General features: G+C 34.9%; 1 protein-coding gene across 1 annotated transcript; it reads left to right on the top strand.

Moving 5' to 3' along the window:
• The first annotated feature begins 5687 nt into the window (after window positions 1-5687).
• On the top strand, window positions 5688-7841 carry LOC149848762 (filament-like plant protein). The gene is made up of 3 exons (XM_090005205.1): window positions 5688-5832; window positions 6014-7392; window positions 7485-7841. Exons 1-3 carry the CDS (start codon window positions 5688-5690, stop codon window positions 7839-7841), a joined length of 1881 nt encoding a protein of 626 aa, XP_089861331.1.
• Window positions 7842-22963: the final 15122 nt, after the last annotated feature.

The raw sequence follows: 22963 nt of genomic DNA, 5'->3' as shown, positions 1-22963 counted from the left end.
TAGACACCACAGTACAATAACAGTCGCTGATCCTGTCAAACGCTGGACGAAATTAGCAATCCCACAAACCTCATCTCACTTTATTGCAGTACAAGTGGGACAGACAGAGGAGTAGTGTTTGTGCTTGTAAACTTTGGATGAGATTACTAATCTTACCCAGCGTTTGACAGGATCAGCTCACGTTATAATGGCAGTGAGAGCTATTGGTTGGTATAAGAGTAAAAGTCCAATGCTGCTAGTGAGATTAGCAGATTCCAGTTCAAGTGCAGCAACTGCTTGTCCCAAAGGAGTTTGACTTACTAGGACGAGGGCCTAAGCAGTTAGACAAGCAATCTAAGTTCGAATTTGATGCGAGTTTGCACAAGTCAAAGCGTGACGACTCTTTGGGGGCAAGGAATAAGTTCGCGAACTTTTACGTGGTGATCGTAAGTGCGGCAGGCAAAGCCAGCACGACTAGCTCTCTCAATCTGTGAGTGGTTTTTCCTTGTAAATATAAAAAAAAAAGTGCAGCCACTGCTCGAAATTGGAAAAGGCAAAAGATTGGATTCACTTCAAGCCTGCTTCTCCCCCAACACCTCGGACCTCTAGATTGATGTGTTTGCATGCAAATTGAAACTTTCTCCTAGATGCTGAGCCATCATAGTTGTTGCTGCAAATGGCCAATCTTATATAACACAGGCAAAAAGCAAATTTAATTACGGACCTGCAAATATTTTGAGCAAACTCCACATATTTTGTTTGTTTGGATGGTATATTTTAAGGGAGTTGAAATATAAACTATATGAAGTGTAATAGCTTTTACAATTATATCTGCTGTATGACCCATTGCCAACCAAACAAGCTTGTCAAGACAAGCTCATTGGTGTGAAAATCTTAAGACGATCAGCTATGCTTTTTTAGCAAACAAAGAATTATGAAAAAATGATAGAAAAATAAAGCAAACTCACTTTCATACAAATTCAAAATAAAAGAAACACTCAACCAGTGTTTTAAAACTCGCCGAGTCAACTCGTTGACTCGGCTCGGCTCGCCCCTCCAGCGAGTCAACCCGGCAAGGCAAACTCGGTTTGCCAAAACTCGGGCTTGACTCGGCCTGACTCGGCTTGACTCGGCCTGACTCGGGCGAGTTTTGGGATGTTTGAAATTTGTTTTTTGAGTTTCAAATTACAGTTTCGAAATATACAAGTACATATATTTTAACAAGGATTACCCTCAGATTTTGTATAAAAAAGAAAATAAAAAGCATTTAAAGATAAAAAAGCATTTAAATCCATAGAATAAAATCGCCATGTTGTTTGAACTACTGTTCACCCTGTGTTATCAACTTATTCTAGCAAAATATTTTAAAGAAATGATTCTCACTATATATGGTGGGTCAACTGTGCCTATGGGAAGTCACATTTAGGTTTCATCATCCATTTGTTATGTGAACAAGCATTGTACATATTCAAATATTAGTAGTCTTTTTATAGTTGTGCCATTAATATATTTCCTGCATAGTTTTATACATGAGAAAATTGCTTATTTATGTTGATTGGGCATTCTGTAAACTTTCAATATGCACATATATCCCTGTTTTACATTTATGGATTTGTTAGAGAGGGAATTAAAACTTTTAAAACAAGCTAGCATTTGTGATTGGCCATTTTAGGAACCTTAGGTAGTAGCAGACTGAACTCATGGTGACCGAATCCTCTAATTCAAGTCATGAATTAGTCAAAGTGCTTGTATAGATATCAAATTCAATTATTCAAGCAAACCTCTATAGCTCTTTGCAGTTGTTTTTATATTCTTACAGACATTTGGAGACTATGTTTACTCAAAAACATGGTTTCAGACAAATTATATATTGTTTTTCTTTTAAAATCAAAAGTTAACAAAACCCGTTCCGAGTCACCGAGTTGACCCGCCGAGTCACGAGTCAATAAAGAACAAGTGGAGTTCCGAGTCACGGGTTTTAAAACCTTCCACTCAACTCTTACTCTTAATTATGGTAAAATTAGATTATCAATACCACCATGGTGGTTACTCATGTGGTCTGTCGGATCTCATTAGTGCACGGGGGATGCCGATGCTTTATCATGGTTGCAGCGCATAAGGCTGGGTGGTTATGTTTAGTACTAGATTATTTACTGATAGTATAAAAAATATATCCTAACTAAATTATGTAAGTATCATTGGTAGTTTCAGTGTGCTCAGAATGGAACTAGAACAGACATGGCATTTAGCATAAGCAAAATTGAATAGTTAAAAATGTGACATTCAATAATTTAAAGAAAAACAGAGTTACAAATATCATTTAGGAGCTAACTAGAGTTAGGTGAAAAAAAGGGGTAACTTAGACCGTTACCTGAGTAATTTCTTAAACCTTACAAAGTTAAAGTGTTGATCATAAATATTTGAAACCTGAGGATGCTAAACATAAATTTACAGAACAATTGGGTAACCCACATAAATTACTGAAACTGTAAGTGTTTGAATTGAGGACTCGCGCGCGGACAGGAAGTGCCGGGACGTTCATGCATGTCTGCGAACAGGACAAGATGCACTGTCCTGCCCTGTTCGCGTGCAAAAAAAAAGTTTTTTTGTTTTGTTTTTTTTGTCTGAGAGTGTCCCTCCGCCACTGTTCTGTATGTGGGGTGGGGCACAGAGCAGTGACCACGGAACAGTGGTGGACGCCAAATAAGCATCGGCGGAACACACCAAAATTGTGTCCGTGCGTTCAGTGTTTGAGTGGGCGCGTGGACGTGCATGGGGCCAGTGCTTGGTGTGTCCGGCGGACGAGTGCGGACTGCGATTCAAACAGCCAAGAAGGGAACATGGTTGCTCCGGTTTTTTCCCGCACAAACCCATATTTCCTTCTCAATTCTCACGTCACATGGTTCGTCTAAGATTCTCAGGTAAATTCTGCGTTTGACATTCGCTCCTGTCAACTTGGCTTCCCTTTCCCCCCTCCCCCCGTCCTTCTTGCACCCTTCACTTTCTGCTCATTTTACTTCTTTTTCTGTGCTGACATTAATCTGGGAATGCTCCTCTCTCTCTGGTTTAAGGTTCTGTTTCCTCTCTTCTTTGAAGCCACTAATATTCCACTGAACTATTCTTCCATGTAGTTTTTGTTTCCTTCTTTTATCTGCTTGAGTGTTGTGATGGTATAGCTTTTCCCGGACATTTCTCCCTCTGTTGGGAGGATTTTTTTTTTGTGGCATCACTGCTTTTCTTCAGTGGAGTGCCTTTCTGTTTTCCGTTCATCTTTTCTCTTTAAGGTTCAATCTTGAGCTATGCCATGTTCGAGTCTTGTTTGGTTTGTTAGTTATTCCTGTCGATTCTTGCCTTCTTTGATGTTTACTTGACATGGATGATAATGCCACCGGATTACGTTCTCTCTGTTTGGGGGATTGTTGCAGGTAGCTTGTGGTACTTGATCGTGGTTGGATTCTATAGTTTGATGTTCTTATGGAGCGCCGTAGTCCGCCTCAGAGAAAAAAAGCCATGTAACAGGACTTCTGGAAATTCTGGGAGCTCAGTTTCACAGCCTTCTCAGTCTGATAATGCTTGAATGATCAGGTAATCTTGCTTTACCAACTAAGCATTTGCATGGACAAATCTTCCAACAAAGTTTTATGTTTTATAGATTCTATCCGTGTAAATTAGCACTTCCTGAATCTGATTTGTACTTGATTTCAGTGTGGTAATTGAATTTGTGGCAATGTATATATAGAGGGAGAAAGGATACCTATGGCAATGTATATGCTCACCTGGCAAGGGAAACTCTAGTTGTTTGAACACTGTGAACTTTATAGACAACTGCTGTCGGGAAAGATGCCACTGATGAACTTTTCGCATATAGACAATTGATTAGCAGGGCCCTTTCCTATCAAGTGAGCAAGATGAGGCAACCAAAAGGATTTATTTTCATTGCATGCCCTTCCAGGCAGGGCCCTTTCCTATCATAATGTTGTGGCTCGTGATCAGTCAAAACTTATATGTGATATGATGCAACATCTTACAATTATGGTTTTTATCTTTTTCAATGTTGATTTGCACTAACTTGCATATCTGCATAATCTGTTGATTTTCTCAGTGTCTTGCATAATCTCTGTTCTCATTTCTACTATCCTTTGCAAAATTTTCTGTAGTTTATATCCTTGTTTATATTTATCTGTCAGATGGAACAAGTACAAGTACGTGGTGTCATACAGGTGTGGCTGATTCAGCACGTTTGTTTTTCCAAATGAAGAGTTTGAGGCATTGAATGACAATTGAGAAATTCATGGAAAGCTGCAATCTCTCTCTCTCTCTCTCTCTCTCTCTCTCTCTCTCTCTATATATATATATATATATATATATATATATATATATATATATATATATATATATATATATGTGTGTGTGTGTGTGTGTGTGTGTGTGTGTGTGTGTGTAAGAACCCATTTGCACCCAGAGCCAGCACCTTGATATACCAGCATTGACATGGGTACAATGGGCATTTTGAAGTACACATGTCATGTAAGTTCTCAAATTGGTTAGAATATAATGATGGGTGGTTCTGCTTGGCCATCTCAGTTTTATCGCTCCTTTGTAATCTATTACTGCGGAAGTGAAAACTGATAAACAACCCTAAGCAGCTATGCTCTAAACAAGTATTTATAATTTTCCCCCTTGACGTTGGAGTACTAACATAGATTTAACATCATAATTGTGTTTAAAAATGATATAAAAACCTAAAATGAATCCAAGAACATGAAACTATTAAAGATTGTATAGATTCACAAGTCATAAGACTCATAACCTATAAGTAGAGACCAGGTAACAGTGCATTTGAATATTTTAAGAGTTGCACTATCCTTACCAAGGATTATTGGTTTTGAATCTCACTAGGGGCTATCCCCAGCTTTGGCCATCCAAAAAACAGAAGGAAAAAAAATCATACCATGAGATTGCACTATGGCAGAACGTAAGGTTCTGTAAAATAAAATGATGAAATTGTTCGTAGGTCTGATCTCAAAATATTCTAAAACATGTACATGTTAGAGGGCTTGAAGGAAATGATGTTTCTCACCTATGAATGGATCATAAGTGACATAAATATCCTCATAAAACTACAGCATTTGATTACCTTAGGATTACCCATAAACGGATCAGAAGTGACATAAATATCCTCATAAAACCACAGCATTTGGTTGCCATAGGATCACAAAGAAATATAGCAGTGCATTTGTACCACTGTTTAACAATGGTGTTAAATTGACTAGGCATGGAGACTAGCTTTTTGGAACATGAGTTGAAAGTTTGGGGCATAGTTTTCAATTTCTGAGCTTTTTAAATAATGTAGTAATATATGGTGTATGATTTAAGGTTAAAAACATTACTAGAAAATATACTAGATGTCCAAAACTCATACTGGATGTGACCAATGGGCTCAATAAATTGTGATAATTTCATTATACGACTTGGAAAGATCTCAAAGATATGTGTTTACTAAGAGCTAATGCGACTATAGACGCTGAATCAGCTTGAGAATTGTCTGTTACCTAAGTATTTTAGTCTCACTTGAATGAATACTGTATTCTATGCAGGACTAGCATCGTTAGCTTAGAGGAACATGATTTTCTGTTTTGAACATAAGCTCTTTAATTTTACTTGCACAGGAAGTTTCAAGAGCCTCTCCAATTCATTCTCAACCATAGATGGAACCATCAAATATAGTTTACGGTGCAACTGATGAGACTACGAAGAGTCTGAGTGAGAGACTATCAGCTGCTTTGTTAAATGTGCGTGCTAAGGAGGATCTGGTGAAGCAACATGTCAGGGTTGCTGAAGAAGCCATTTCAGGTAAATTTCAGTAAGTGATGCCAAACTCTGCACTGTGCATATATCATGACTCAATGTTTGAAATTTCTCAACTTTGCAATTAGTCTTTAGGTAGTCTGAAACTATATGACATCCTACTAGTTTGAATGACTAGTATATGTTAAATTTGAATCATGAAGTATGCTTTATTCTTTATTTGAAGGTTGGGAAATGGCTGAAACTGAAGCAATCTTTTTGAAGCGGCAACTCGAAGCTGTCACACAGCATAACTCAGAACTAGAAGACCATATTGGTCATCTTGACGGTGCACTCAAGGAGTATGTCTGGCAGTTGCATCAGGCAAGAGAGGAGCAACAGCAAAAGATCCAGGAACTCCTTGTTAAGAAAACCAGGGAATGGGATGCTGCCAAGTTTGAGCTTGAGAGCAGGATTCTTGAGCTTGAGACCCAGCTCATGGCTACAACGGTTGATTATCCATCCTCTAACATGACAGATAAGCTTGAGTTGGCTGGGCAGGAAAATGCAGTCCTCAAGCATGAGCTACTTATATGTACAGAAGAGCTGGAAGTGAGAAGCATTGAGAGGGATCTGAGTACTCAATCTGCAGAAACTGCAAGCAAGCAGCACCTTAACAGCATCAAGAAAGTAGCAAGGCTTGAAGCCGAATGCCGGAAGTTACAAGCTTTAGCTCGGAAAATGTCACCTATTTGGCAGATGCCCCAAGCAGCACTGCAGGAATCTGTTGCCTCATCAGTCTCTGATTCTTTTGCTGATAGTCAATCTGATAATGGAGACCACTTACTTGCCACTAAAAATGATTTTCAGGAGCTCCATAATCCTTCTAGTAAGTCAGGTAGGTTGGACTTGAATGACAGAGAATTGGGATGTTCTGACTCATGGGCATCTGCTTTAATTGCTGAACTAGATCAGTTCAGGAATGAGGTCAGTAGCAAGAAAAGCTCAACTGTTTTTGGATCTGGAAATCTTGTTCTGATGGATGATTTCCTTGAGATGGAGAAACTGGCAGCTTCTGAAAATGGAGTCTTGGGAAACAATTTGAGCCAGGAAACTGGCGAGAATACCCTGCCTGCCCTAGCAACTAGCAGCGATATTTTGAAAGAACCAGAAGCCATGCAGCACAGAATGCCAGATTTAGAGGTGCAAGTAGAGAAGTTAAGAGCAGAGAAAATAGGATTAGAGACTGCTTTATCTGAATGCCAAGAACACTTAGAAATTGCCAATAGACGGCTCATGGAAACTGAGAAGAACATGATTGAATTGCAGAAGCAATTGTCATCTGCTAAGGATGCAAATAGAACTTCTGAACTGGACTTTGAGGCCCTACACATACAAAAGATAGCAGTTGAAATGGAGCTACATGCAGCAAATGCTAATGTCTGCACATTGAGAACCAATATAGAAATGTTAGAGGCTAAGCTTGAGGAAGAAAGGGCTTTCACAGCCAGACTTCATGTACAGTGCCACAATCTTAAGGAAACACTGGATCAAAGAAATGTTCATGATCGGGAGTCTGAATGGTTGCGAGCAGAAAATTCCAACTATGATCTGAAAATGAGACAGGTTTGTATTGGTAGTTGCATCACATCTTTCTATTACAAAAGTTTTATAAACTGAACTGTTGTTCTCCACATTTCTTTTCATGTGTCTTATAGGAGAAGGAATTGGCAGTTGCAGCTGCAAAGCTTGCTGAGTGTCAGAAAACCATTGCATCACTTGGTAGGCAGTTGAAGGCTTTGGCAAGCTTTGATGAGCTAATGCTTGAAGCCTATATGGTCGATCGCAACAGAATAGGGTCACCTGTTCCAGAAACTACTATATCTGAGTGCTCTAATCGTGTTCATGTGTTAGAGCCTAATGTAAATGCCAAAGACTTTGAGTCATCATCATCAACATCATTGTCATCCTCGTCATCTTCAGCAATGGCGATTGCAGAAGAAAGTCGCAATGGATTTGGAAAATTGTTTTTGCAGAACAGAAGTGGTGTTCAGATTGAAGGTGGTGGCAAGTAGTACTGCTGTCAGATAGACAAAGATAATGAAAAAAGAAGCATGAAAAGCTTAGCCACTCGGTGTTGCTTATTGCACTGCTGTTGTTGAGTTTCTTTATTAACATGCTTTTGAGCCAGCAGTTTAGGAATCACTGATTTACTGGTTTACGCCACAATTCCATTTTTTATCACTTGTAGTTACAAGGGACACTATTTCAGGAAAGGAGTGAGCTTCTGGATTCTAATGCATGGTTGAGGCTCCTTCCTGAAAGTGCTCCTGCTCTTTCTGGTTCTAATCACGGTCTGCATACACACAGAGGCACCTTTGGTTCTAGGTGCATCACATCTGCTCTGAATGCTTTTTATTATAGAAGATGGCACTTACATGTTTCTAGTGTACAAGAAAATTTTAATTTTCCCTCTAATCATTGTGCAGCTCCAAGATGAATGGGAACTCATGTCATTGCATTCTGGTGGGGATAAGGAATTTTTGGTCTGTCCTGTAATCATTCTACATTCCCAATGTGAATGGCTATCATGACTTGGGCAGCTACTGGTAGAGCTGTGCCAATGACAGTGCTATTCTGCACATCATCATCAAAGTGCAAAACATGGATTGTTTTGTCAAACTGGAAAGAGGAGGCATGTATTTGCATTTCAGTTAGCTCTATATCCTAGCCCACAAGAGCTCAACCTATATGTCACAAGTTAAAAAACCCGAGTGGTGCCCCTTGCCGCAAGGCCGAAACTGGGTGTACTCCCCGGTAGGCAGGGAGGACCTCAAGGGTTTTACCAACGGGAGGCCAACCAATGTGCGGTCGGTGAATTCAGGTAGGGGGGAGGGTGTTTACCTTGGATTATTAAAAAAGAAAAGAAAAAGCTCTATATCCTATATAAGTATTTTCCATTTTCCATGATAGAAGATGAATCATATTTCAAAGTTCAAACATTATGCTCTAAATTTTATATCAATGGCAAGAAAAGCAATTTCAGCTATGTATTATGTCAAGTTTTATCCATAGTTTCACTTGGATTATGTTATTGCAACACTGAGAGAATACTCCCTCTTTGGAAAACATTTTTTAAAATTTAATTGTTTGAATTCATTTTGAAAATCCATATATTAAAACTCTCTCTCTCTCTCTCTCTCTCTCTCTCTCTCTCTCTCTCTCTCAACCCACACGCATCTTGTACGGCCAGCTGTCTATAGACTCTGTGCAATCCAATTGGCGATCATAAGTGCAAGTTGCATCCGACCCAATTTGACCTCATAGATGCATTCAACATGATGTATTTCCTAGGGATCATGCACCAAATTATGCTTTTTCAATGTAAAAGTAATGAGTTTTTGGGTCATGAAATTTTGGTGGATCAGGTCAAGGGTACCCTTGACATTATTACCGTCAGAGATTCTTTGGATGCCGTCCAGCCAACAGATGAATGGCATCCAACCACCATGGACAGATTGCTTTGCTCTTGGCCATCCGTTCCAAGAACTCTAGATCCCGTTCATCTCGAGCTTGAACGGCTTTTAAAATTGTCTGGGGTACCCTTGGTCAGACTCATTCTCTTTATAAAGAGAGTTGATCCGATGAAGAAGAGTGAGGATCAGACCCATTATCTGCTGTTGGGCCCTACAGTGGATAGATTATGTCCTAAAGATGAGAGTTTGGATTAGGTGCAATCACATGACACAAATTTTGTGCCTGATTGCCCTCCGTCAGGCCTTGAGTCCTACAACTCAAGATGTAGGGTGATCAAGTCCTTAATGGTGATGATTTTGAAAATAATATTTTTAAATTAAGAACTGCATACCAAATAATAATTTTAAGACCAGTTCTTGCACCATTGCAGAGTAGCAAGTTGGATCGTCTCCACAGGAAACAGAACTTAGGTAAAATAATTCATAAAAGGGCTTACTTTATTAATACCTTAAAAAGAAAATTGCACTATCTTTAATTATAAGCTAACTAAAAATAAAAATGGAACAAAAACGATAAAAATTTGAACTAAATTTGGGCCCTCAAATAAAATTCAGGAAGTTGTATAATCCTCTCCTTTTATATCCACTTCAGCCCACCCTCCTCCTTATGTTGGCATAGTAAGGACCTATAATATAAAAAAAAATAAAAAGAGACCTTCCAGCTTCTAACAATGTATTAAGGTATATTCAATTAAATAAGGGATAATAGTACACTGTTGAAGGAGAACAATAAATAAAAAGGGAACTCAACTAAAGGGCCTATGAAATAAAAAGAGGGATTATGGTAAGGTTTACAAAATTTAGAAAAACCACAAAGGGTTCTTAAAAAGGGACATTAATTATTCTAATTCACTACCCCATTGAAATTAATTAAATTAAATTCAATCAACTAACTAAAGACACAAATTCAAAGAATGAATCTAACTAACAACTAAAAGATAAAAATTAACTAACTTGAATTACACTAACTAACTAAAACATGAATAAAGAAATCATGCTAACCTTATGACAATAATTAAAACTAACTAAAGCTAACTCACTAAATGACAAAAAATAGCAATTAACCTATCACTAATATAACAACTAACAAATAATAAACATACTGACCGAATTTAAGAATCAATAATAACTAACTTGCTAACTATACTAATTAACTAGACTATCAAGAAGTAAGAACTGAATTTCAAGAATTACTTATTCAATTAATTTGATAAAGAAAGTACCTAACCGAATACAAAGTTCTAATTAATTAATTTACTCTAAGGAAGTCAAAACAAACTAATAACAACTTGAATTGAATAATAAAACTAACCTATTAATGTAATTAATTGAAAACTAGAAACAAGAGTTGGCTAATAATTTATCTAAACTAAAGCTATTAGCAAGATAAAATTAAACTAAACTAACTAAAATTAAATTATGTAAATCAAATGTAATTGACTAACTGAATTAAACAAATATTAATTTGTAGCAAAACACAATAAAAAGATTAATCTAAACTAGGCTAAAACGATAATTAAGAAAAGGAAGGAATCGGCTAAATTATTTTATCTAAATTAGACTAATTTTAATCTAATCTAATTTAACGACATTAAACTAACATAATACTAATTTAACTACTGTGAAAACGGGAATTAACTGAACTAAAGTTGCCAATTAAAAATAAGAAATAATGATTAACTATCCAATTCGGCTATTAATTAAATAATTTAACAACCAGTTCTAATCTAATTTTTAAAAGGTAATTTCTGAAACTAAATATTAATTTTAACTAACTAATAAGAACAATAAATAACTCTAATCTACTCAGTTGAATTAAAAGAATTAAAATAAATAAAGATTTACAGTACTGATTTCAAATTTAAGCTAGTAATTAAATGAAAACTAATTAAAATTAACAAAAACTAATTAACATGCAAGAAAAGTAACAAAAACGTGATTCAATAAATAAATAACTAATCTATTAATAAAAATAATCAAGAAACATTCATATCTAATTATTGAAAATTAAAAAGAATAAAAAATCTACCAAAAACCTTAACACTATAAGAATTCTGCAAATTAGTGTCAGACGCTATCCGTCGCTAAAGTGTTTAGCGATGAATTGGCAACGGCTTAGCGATGGATAGCGTCTGTCGCAATTTCTTGATCGCTAATTAGTGACAGAATTGATTTGTCGCTACTTTCATCGCTAATTCATGATGGATTAGAGAATGTCATAATCTGTCATTACTCCATCGCTAAATAAGCATTGATTTGGTTTTGCAACAAATACATGTCCGTCCCTAAAATTTAACGATGAATACGTATCCGTCTCTGATATTCGTCATCCATTTAGCGATAAATTACATTCTGTCGTAAAACATCAGCTAATTCAATTTTTGAGATAGATAAATATCCATCCCTAATTCGTTGCTAAATTGGCGACAGATATTATTCATCGCCAAATATCATCGCCATTTTGTGACTGAATTTCTTTAAAAAATCCATCACTGAATATTAGCGATGGATAATATTCATCGCTAATCCGTCGTAACATTTAAAAAAAAAATAAAACAATTTTGTTTGAAATATAAATATCGAGAAACAATTTATATAACCTGTGTATAAAAAATAAAGCACACATAAAAATTACATATACAAAGTAGGTAAAACAAATTTAACACAAGTTATAAGTGAAACAAATTTAACAACCCAGTATAATCTTTGCCAAGTTCTAATTATACAAGTAAACATATATAAAGAGTTTTGTTTGAAACAACAAGTACATGAAATAAATTCAACACTTGAAGCTAATCCTCGCCAAGATTCAGAGCATCATCCTCTTCATTGTCTCGATCTGCCCCTCCATCCATGTCTACATTAGCCTTTACGCTGATCATCTTTAGCATCCTACAAGAGAACCGAAATGTTAGTATTGATGAACAAAATATAATGAAATAAATTATATGCAATGCACCTAATCTAAGGCAATCAAAGTAACATGGCTAACTAACACATAGACTAGCAATAAAGTGAAGGACACTAACAGAATTTAGAGGTTGTCAAAAAAAATTTATAGTGATTCAATCATGCTTATATGTGTTCTAAGGTTGTCAAAAAACTTTTATAATGATTCAATCATGCATATATGTGTTATAAGGCTGTCAAAAAAATTTCATAGTGATTCAATCATGCATATATGTGTTCTAAGGTTGTCAAAAAAAATTATAGTGATTCAATCATGCATATATGTGTTCTAACGCTGTCAAAAAAATTTATACTAATTCAATCATTTTATATATTTGTTCTAAGGCTGACAAAAAAAAATCATAGTGATTAAATCATGCAGATATGTGTTCTAATGTTGTCAAAAAATGTCATAGTGATTCAAGCATGCATATATGTTTTTTAAGGTTGTCAAATAAATTTCATAATGATTCAATCATGCATATATGTGTTCTAAGGCTGTCAATAAAAGTTCATAGTGATTCGATCATGCATATATATGTTGTATGGTTGTCAAAAAAATTACATAGTGATTCAATGATGCATATATGTGTTCTAAGGTTGTAAAAAAAAAATCATAGTGATTCAATCATGCATATATGTGTTATAAGGGTGTCATAAAAAATTCATAGTGATTCAATCATGCATATATGTGTTCCAAGGTTGTCAAAAAAAAATTCATAGTGATTCAATCATGCATATATGTGTTCTAAGGTTGTCAAATAAAATCCATAGTGATTCAATAATGCATATATGTATTCTAAGGCTGTCATAAAAATTGTATAGTGATTCAATCATGCATATATGTGTTCTAAAGGTGTCAAAAAAATTTATAGTGATTTAATCATGCATATATATGTTCTAAGGTTGTCAAATAAAATTTATAGTGATTTAATCATACATATATGTGGTCTAAGGTTGTCAAAAAACTTTCATAGTGATTCAATCATGCATATATGTGTTATAAGGCAATGAAATAAAATTCATAGTGATTCAATCATGCATATATGTGTTCTAAGGCTGTCATAAAAATTGTATAGTGATTCAATCATGCATATATGTGTTCTAAAGGTGTCAAAAAAATTATAGTGATTCAATCATGCATATATGTGTTCTAAGGTTGTCAAATAAGATTTAGAGTAATTCAATCATACATATATGTGGTCTAAGGTTGTCAAAAAAATTCATAGTGATTCAATCATGCATATATGTGTTCTAAGGTTGTCAAAAAACTTTCATAGTGATTCAATCATGCATATATGTGTTATAAGGCAGTGAAATAAAATCCATAGTGATTCAATCATGCATATATGTCTTCTAAGGCTGTCATAAAAACTGTATAGTGATTCAATCATGCATATATGTGTTCTAAAGGTGTAAAAAAAATTATAGTTATTCAATCATGCATATATGTGTTCTAAGGTTGTCAAATAAAATTTAGAGTAATTCAATCATACATATATGTGGTCTAAGGTTGTCAAAAAAATTCATAGTGATTCAATCATGCATATATGTGTTCTAAGGCTGTCAAAAAACTTTCATAGTGATTCAATCATGCATATATATGTTATAAGGCAGTGAACTAAAATCCATAGTGATTCAATCATGCATATATGTGTTCTAAGGCTGTCATAAAAATTGTATACATAACTGACAGGCACCAGAGCTCATGCTGAAGGTAGACGAAGTTCTCTTATCCCGAAAAAAGTTGCATAACTCATTATGGATAAGGTTGGGAATGGCTTCATGTAAAAAGTCACGCATTGTGTCCTAAAAAAGTTGGCGGACACCATCCCAATAAATAACAGGGTCAATCAGACATTGGGAGTTAATGCTAGCAGAAGAACTCTGAGAGCCCTGGCTGCAGAAGGCAACGACTGGTGTGGTGTTCATATTATTCCCAAACTCAAACTCATGACCTTTTTTGGGTTCACCGGTTGGAGTCACCCATGCTGCAAGATCAAAAGGCGGATGCTGAGTAGAGTCATCGCCATATCGCTCTACCATCTGTTGCTCGTATAACTCCTACAAAGTAATGATTAAAGTATGAATTAATAATTAAGAATTACAATATTTATGATAATATAATTCATGGTAACTTGTATATTATAATGTTTATTAATACAATAAATACATATCGTTGTCACTCTCACCTTCTCTGATACGAACTCTCTTGTATTCTTACGTTTATGTGTTTCAACAAACACGTCCTTGTAAGGCACATGCCCTCATTTTTCGACTTCCTGTAAGGTTAAATGATAAAAAAAATCAATTAGAAAGTATGCAGAAATACTTATAAATTTGATAATATATATATATATATATATATATATATATATATATATATATATATATATATATTGATGAGTTACCATTTTCTTCTGGTGGCTCTCAAAAGTCATAGAACCACCTGTGTGTAGATGGGCATCGGGCATCTTCACTCAGTTTTATGCAGCCTTTGCTGAGCGGTTTCAAAATTCATGGCTCGCCCACTCATCGCACATTGCATCCCAAAAATTTGACCTAATAGTAGAAGGGTCATGACCCTTCCACTGCAGTGGATTATCTATCCCACCAGCTGCTTTTATTGCTGCAGTCTTCATATTATGAAGCATGTCGGCAAATCAACTGGCAGACACCTTCTGCTACACTAGCCTTGCGTCCTACTCCTTCGCAGTCGCGAAGCGATTCGAAGCCTACAAATAATTTCAAAAAGTTAGTACACATGATTATAACAAAAAATTAAATATGAAACACATTAGCTATGATAAATGATTGTATACCATGAATGAGGACCATAATTTGTCCAACACCTCCTTCGGGTACTCTTTCCATTGAGCGACCAATCCTGGAATATGCTGAACTAGTGACTTTCTAATTTCTTGAATCACTTCTTGTGGCTCAAACCTCACGCTGCATATGAATTGGTACACATTAATAATTGATATCGATATACACTATTTATAAGATAAGTATTAGACAAGTGACAATGAAATACTTACGATCGACTATCGATATACACTATTTGAATGAGTCATCGTGTGTCAAACTGAGAAGACCTTGCATCCAGCATTATCTTGTGACGTGTATGAGTAGGTGGTGTAGGTGGGTCATGTGCAGACAAAACATCATTTATAGAACAATGAGTTAGAAATTCACATAATGCATATTTAAACTAATCAAGTATACAATTATTTAAATGATATACCTATTGAAGTATTACGTGAAGACAAAGGCTCAGACTGGCTATCACTGAGCTGGGATCCTATAAAGACGATTAACAAGTAACAATTTTTATATCAACATATAAGCAAAAACATAATAAATGCTTATATTTAAATATAACACAAAGGCATCTACCTAATATTGTCCCACGACCTCCACTTGGTCCTCAACCACTGGGTGTTCGACCACTGTGACCTCCACAAACCATATTTTAACAAATAAAAATATTATTTGAATCAGTTACATAACTCTTGATCTTAGCATAGACATGACATATGCATGAAATATAAAGATTTAAAGGTCCTACATAAATCAATTTTATAACTATGCATGAACTGTGCATGTACATGTTAAGTATGCATGGAATGTAACATGATATGCAAGATATAATGTTAAAATAGATTGTGCATATGAGAAAGTGATGTGGTATGTATTACAAGATGTATTTTACTAGCTCAAGTATGCTTCCTCATCACTTGTTTGACTTTCATATTCTTTTTTTTCATCATCCTCCTCTTCATCCTCTTTGTCTTCTTTTTCATTGGGCGGCCATCCACTTGATATATCATTTGGATCGCATTCCTTCATACGTGTGCTATCGGACAATGGAGATATGACATGCAAACCATGTGTGACATCGTGATCATAAGAAAAGTCATACATATCATCTGGTTGATAGTAATCACCCTTTTCAACAATCTTGTCTTTCTATGATTGATCATACTCGGAGTATAGTTTAGACTTCATCTTGCAAACCGCCCACCATTGATTTTTATCTAACTTCCTTGTATTCAGATATGAAGTATAGTAAACTTGTTGAGCTTGTGATGCTAATATAAATGGTTCATATGTTTCAAACCTTGATTTATGATTCGCCTCCACAATGCCTCAGGCTTTGTCAACTCTTGTTGTTGTGGGATCAAACCAATGACACTTAAATAAAGTTACCATGTTATTTATGCCTAAGTAAGTCAAGTCCATTATTTCTTCAATAACACCATAGTAGTCAAGTTCATTTTCACCTAACTGATACCCTTGACACACACCACTATTCATTATTGACTTGTTTATACCATAGTCTTTTGTATGGAATAGCTAACCATTTACGATGTACCTATTGTAACATTGCACAACTTTGGTCAGATCATTTTGTAAATCACATATTCCTTGGTTATTAACATCACCATGGCGGACCTACAAGCATAAACATTGACTGTAAACACGACCAATTATGTAACATATTATTGTTTATACAGAAGGAATGCATGTCAGCATCCTTACAAACTCTTTCAACCATGCCTCAAACTTATTTTCACGTTCTTTTTGTACTTCTGAATCAGTGAGATGTGGAAGTTCTCTTCGCAACTCCAAATCAAATTGTCTGCACTTAACAATTATTTATATTATCGAACTATGTACGTAGAGAACTTAGTGTAACATATTATGTATATTTACTTGATGTAGGGGTCGATCTCTGAGCAATTAAAAAAGATATAGATGTGTGTTGCATCTTGCTCTCGATCTTCCAAGAGTCTTGACCGGCAACTGCCAAAAGCATTCCCAAGTAGTTTAAATATCGATAGTTTGTCAGCCACAATAACTTGTTCCTTATCATCATTACAAGGTCTGCAAGTGTAACATGTTGGAATGTAAGGCTCAAAGTACACAGATAAGAAATTTGAAATCTTTTCTAAAGTGTACGCCTCACAAATTGAACCCTCCACTCTTGCTTTATTCTGAACCTTTTTTTTGAGGTCAAACATGCATCTCTCAACAATATACATCTCATAATACAATAAATTTTCAATAGCATTAGGAAGAAAAATATAAATAAAAATATACCTTTCAAATGGGTACATCCAACGATATTGCACAGGACCACCAACCCTAAGTTTATATGACAAGTGTATGATCACATGTTCCATAACGTCGAAAATTATTGATGAAAATATCTTCTCTAGATGACAAATAATATTGACGACAGAATCCTCAAAATTCTTTACCTCAGTTACTACAACTTTCGATGCACACAATGTTCTAAAAAATTGACTCAACTCGGATAATGCCTCCCATATAAGTTTGTCTAACATGTCATGGAATGCTAGGGAAGTCAATTGTTGTATGATAACATGACAATCATAGTTCTTCAACCCATATAATTGTTTCTCATCTATCTTCACAGTCCGAGCAATGTTAGAGACATATCCATCTAGAAATCTCAACTGTCTTTTACATATTACTTTTAAATCCATACAGACCTTCGGATTATCCTTCATTTTTCCTTTAACATTCATTACCGTATTGAACACATTATAAAACACATTTTTCTCTACATGCATCACATCCAAATTATGTCGTATCAATAAGGTCGGCCAATATGATAGTTCCCAAAATATAGATTTTTTTATCCAATTGTGATCCTTCTCAAATCCAAAAAAGGGCGTCGCACTACGGGCATCTGTCAGTCCATATGAAAAGTATTGCAATTGTCTTAAAATCTCTATGTCAGACAACCGTGTAGGTAGACCTTCTATTTCAGTTGTATCTGCTCGAAACGCATTCCTTTGTCGTCGAAACAGATGGTCGCTGGGTAGAAATCGACAGTGACAACCAAACCAATATGGCTTCTTTCCATACGCCAATCTAAAAGATTTTGTATCCTCCATGCAGTACAAACATGCCAAGTTCTCATGTGTACTCCAACCAGATAACATACCATATGCAAAGAAGTGATTAATTGTCCATAGAATAGCAGTCTTCATATTGAAGTTTTGTTTTTTGTGGGCATTGTACGGGAGAACACTATCATCTAGCAATAGTTTCAGTTCATCAATCAATGGCCTTAAATATACATCAAGATTTTGGCTCAGAGACGTCAGACCAAGGATCAATAGAGATAAGAAAAGATTTTGATGCTTCATACACAGGCTTAGAGGAAGGTTGTATGGGGTGACAAATATTGGCCAATACGAGTATGAGGTTGATCTACCCCCAAATGAATTAAATCCATCTATACATAAATCAAGCCTAATATTTCTCACTTCCATTGTGAAGGTCGGATGAGTATGATCAAAGTGCTTTCAAGCTACAGTGTCAACAGGTTTTGTGATCTTGTCTTCATCATGTCGAACTTTATTTACATGTCATCTCATGTGTTTAGTTGTCCTTGAAGACATATACAGTCATTACAATATAGGGGTGAGAGGAAAGTAGTAGAGTGACTTGTATGACACTTCTTTTGACCTTGTGCTGACATTGTCTCTTGTCTTTGGCTTAAACTGAGGATGCCCACATGACGGACATGATCTACAATTTTTTTGATCTTTGAAATACAACATGCAATGATTTGGACAATCACTTATCTTTTGATACCCCATACCTAGAGCGTTGACCATAACCTTCGCACGGTAAAAATTTTGTGGCAATTTCTCATCTTTGGGCAACATACTCTTCACAATAGAGCATTGATGGTCAAAATATGATTGACTCAAATTATACTCTCACTTCAAATTTAGTAGTTGAAGAACTGCAGACAAGACACTACAAGAAAAATGTGTATTAGCGACGACCGCTATCCGTTGCTAAGCCATTACAAATTCCATCGCTAACGTGTTTAGCGATGGATTAGCGACGGATATAGGCCGTCGTATATTTTTAGTCGCTAAATTGTGATGGAATTTATCTGTCGTCAGTTCGTTGCTAATTAGCGATGGATGAGCGATGACTTATGTTTGTCGCTAGTCCGTCGCTAATTTGTGATGGTCTGTCGATGGATAATATCCGGATATAATCTGTCGCTAGCTTTTGGTCGGTAAGTTAGCGATGGATTAGCGACGATTCACAGACTGTCGCAAACAATCGTCTGATAGAAATTGGCGATGACTTGGCGACATAAATAATCTGTCGCTAATGTTAAAAAAAAATTGAATTACGAAACTCGAGAAAAAATTATCTTAATACAATTCATATAACCTGCTTATAGAAAATAAAATACATATACAGGTGAAACAAAATTAACACAGGTTCTAAGTTAAACAACAAAATACAGTCTTTGCCAAGTTATAATTAATTACAAGTACGTCAAACAAATTAAATACATGAAACTAATCATCATCAAAATTCGGGGCATCATCCTCTTCATTTTCTCGGTCTACCCTTCCCTCCATACCTCCGTTAGTTCCTCTACGCTGATCATCTCCAGCATCCTACAAGAGAACCAAACTGTTAATATTTATAAACAAAATGCTCATATGTGTTATAAAACAGTCAAAAAATTATATATTAATTTAATCATGCTCATATGTATTCTAAGGCTGTGAAAAAACTTTATATGTGATTTCATCATTCTCATGTGTGTTCTAAGGCAGTAAAAAAACTTGCATATTGATTCAATCATGCTCATATGTGCTCTAAGGCAGTCAAAAAACTTTATATGTGATTTAATCATGCTCATATGTGTTCTAAGGCAGTAAAAAAACTTTATATGTGATTCTATCATGCTCATATGTGTTCTAAGGCAGTCAAAAAACTTTATATGTGATTCGATAATGCTCATATGTGTTCTAAGGCAGACAAAAAACTTTATATGTGATTTAATCAGGCTCATATGTGTTCTAAGGCAGTAAAAGAACTTTATATGTGATTCAGTTATGCTCATATGTTTTCTAAGGCAGTCAAAAAACTTTATATGTGATTTTATCATGCTCATATGTGTTCTAAGACAGTAAAAAACTTGTATATTGATTCATTTGTGCTCATATGTGTTATAAGGCAGTAAAAAAACTTGCATATTGATTCAATCATGCTCATATGTGTTCTAAGGCAGTAAAAAAAAATTATACGTGATTTTATCATGCTCATATGTGTTCTAAGGCAGTAAAAAAACTTGTATATTGATTCATTCATGCTCACATGTGTTCTAAGGCAGTAAAAAAAATTTATATGTGATTCAATCATGCTCATATGTGTTCTAAGGCAGTCAAAAAACTTTATATGTGATTTAATCATGCTCATATGTGTTCTAAGGTAGTAAAAGAACTTTATATGTGATTCAGTTATGATCATATGTGTTCTAAGGCAGTCAAAAAACTTTATATGTGATTCTATCATGCTCATATGTGTTCTAAAGGAGTAAAAAAACTTGTATATTGATTCATTCATGCTCATATGTGTTCTAAGGCAGTAAAAAAACTTGCATATTGATTCAATCATGCTCATATGTGTTCTAAGACAGTAAAAAAACTTTATATGTGATTCTATCATGCTCATATGTATTATAAGGCAGTCAAAAAACTTTATATGTGATTCAATCATGCTCATATGTGTTCTAAGGCAGTAAAAGAACTTTATATGTCATTCAGTTATGCTCATATATGTTCTAAGGCAGTCAAAAAACTTTATATGTGATTCTATCATGCTCATATTGTTCTAAGGCAGTAAAAAAACTTGTATATTGATTCATTCATGCTCATATATGTTCTAAAGCAGTAAAAAAGCTTGCATATTGATTCAATCATGCTCATATGTGTTCTAAGGCAGTAAAAAAACTTTATATATGATTTAATCATGCTTGAATGTGTTCTAAGGCAGTAAAAAAACTTTATATGTGATTCTATCATGCTCATATGTGCTCTAAGGCAGTAAAAAAACTTGTATATTGATTCATTCATGCTCATATATGTTTTAAGGGAGTCAAAAAACTTGCATATTGATTCAATCATGCTCATATGTGTTCTAAGGCAGTCAAAAAACTTTATATGTGATTCAATCATACTCATATATGTTCTAAGGCAGTCAAAAAACTTTATATGTGATTCAATCATGCTCATATGTGTTCTAAGGCAGTAAAAGAACTTTATATGTGATTCAGTTATGCTCATATGTGTTCTAAGGCAGTAAAAAAACTTTATATGTGATTCTGTTATGCTCATATGTATTTTAAGGTAGTAAAAAAACTTGTATATTAATTCATTCATGCTCATATGTGTTCTAAGGCAATAAAAAAACTTTCATATTGATTCAATCATGCTCATATGTGTTCTAAGCCAGTAAAAAAACTTTATAAATAATTTAATCATGCTCATATGTGTTCTAAGGCAATAAAAAAACTTTATATGTGATTCTATGATGCTCATTTGTGTTCTAAGACAGTCAAAAAACTTTATATGTGATTCTATCATGCTCATATCTGTTCTAAGGCAGTCAAAAAACTTTATATGTGATTCAATCATGCTCATATGTGTTCTAAGGCAGTAAAAGAACTTTATATGTGATTCAGTTATGCTCATATGTGTTCTAAGGCAGTCAAAAACTTTATATGTGATTCTATCATGCTCATATGTGTTTTAAGGTAGTAAAAAAACATAAAGCCCCTCAAAGTTAAAAAACAAAGACTCCAGAAAACTTACCTAGGGACAAGATGTGTACTTAAATGCATTCTTGTTAAGCTCTAATCCTTCAGAATTGAAGCTTTTGTAGGGATCGTTAAACCTAACATGAATGCCTTGAGACATAATCTCATGTCCTTATAAGTAGTTACTTTACAAAAGTAAAAAATATAAGGCATAATTAGAGGAGAAAAATATCAGTGAAGCCGACTGTCATTATCTTAGACCAACCTAAGAAGAGGAAAGTCTAAAGTGTAGGAATCTTAAGTGCGAGAATCAATTTGTTAGAAAGATTTTGTTTTTTTAAGAAAACACAAAAATTTATAACCTTATATGATTAATCATTCATAGTTGTCATAGGCTGCCCACTTTACTACAAATACATAAGTCCCACTGCATATCATAAAAGATCATTGCTTGCATCAAAAAGTCTAGCCATATGGATCCTGAGTTTGAAGAGTACACAGAAAGATCTGCCCTTTCTTCGGTGCTACCAGACCAAAGTATGTATGAGTCCCTCACTAGGGCAGAAAGTTTCATTTCTAAATTAATTATCCTAGGAAGGGCACCTGTGCCATAAAGTCTTACTAGAGAAACTCTACCTTATTTATGAACCCACAAGAGGTGTAGAACTCTTGGTGCTTGTCCTCATAAATTCTCAAAAATAAAATCATTCACAAAGTCATCAAAAATCAAAGCAGACTAAAAAGGCATGAAAGAAAGCTACATTCTTCTTATGCTACCCCTACATGAAGCCCAATATTTTCTCACTCTACTATAAATGAAGTGGTTCCTGAACTAGCTTGACCATGTTTGGTGAGACCCATAATAGTCTCCACATCACACACACACACACATATATATGATGTCATTCACCTCCAAGAAAACTACTGTCAAGCAAAAGTAGTTTTTCACACGTTCAGATGAAATTACAAAGTAGGTTCTATTTTTCCAAGTTAATGGGAATGAAATGATTGATTTCTCCTTGTTGGTTTGTTATAATTTGCATATTGTAGGTCATAAAGTCTTCATTTTTCTTGTTGCTTTTGTTGAGTTAGGTAA

Source organism: Nuphar pumila, chromosome 1 (assembly GCF_984573655.1).
Source record: "Nuphar pumila chromosome 1, dmNupPumi1.hap1.1, whole genome shotgun sequence".
Taxonomy (NCBI): Eukaryota; Viridiplantae; Streptophyta; class Magnoliopsida; order Nymphaeales; family Nymphaeaceae; genus Nuphar; species Nuphar pumila.
Note: the sequence above shows the minus strand (reverse complement) of the source record. Positions and strands in the feature narration are given on the sequence as shown.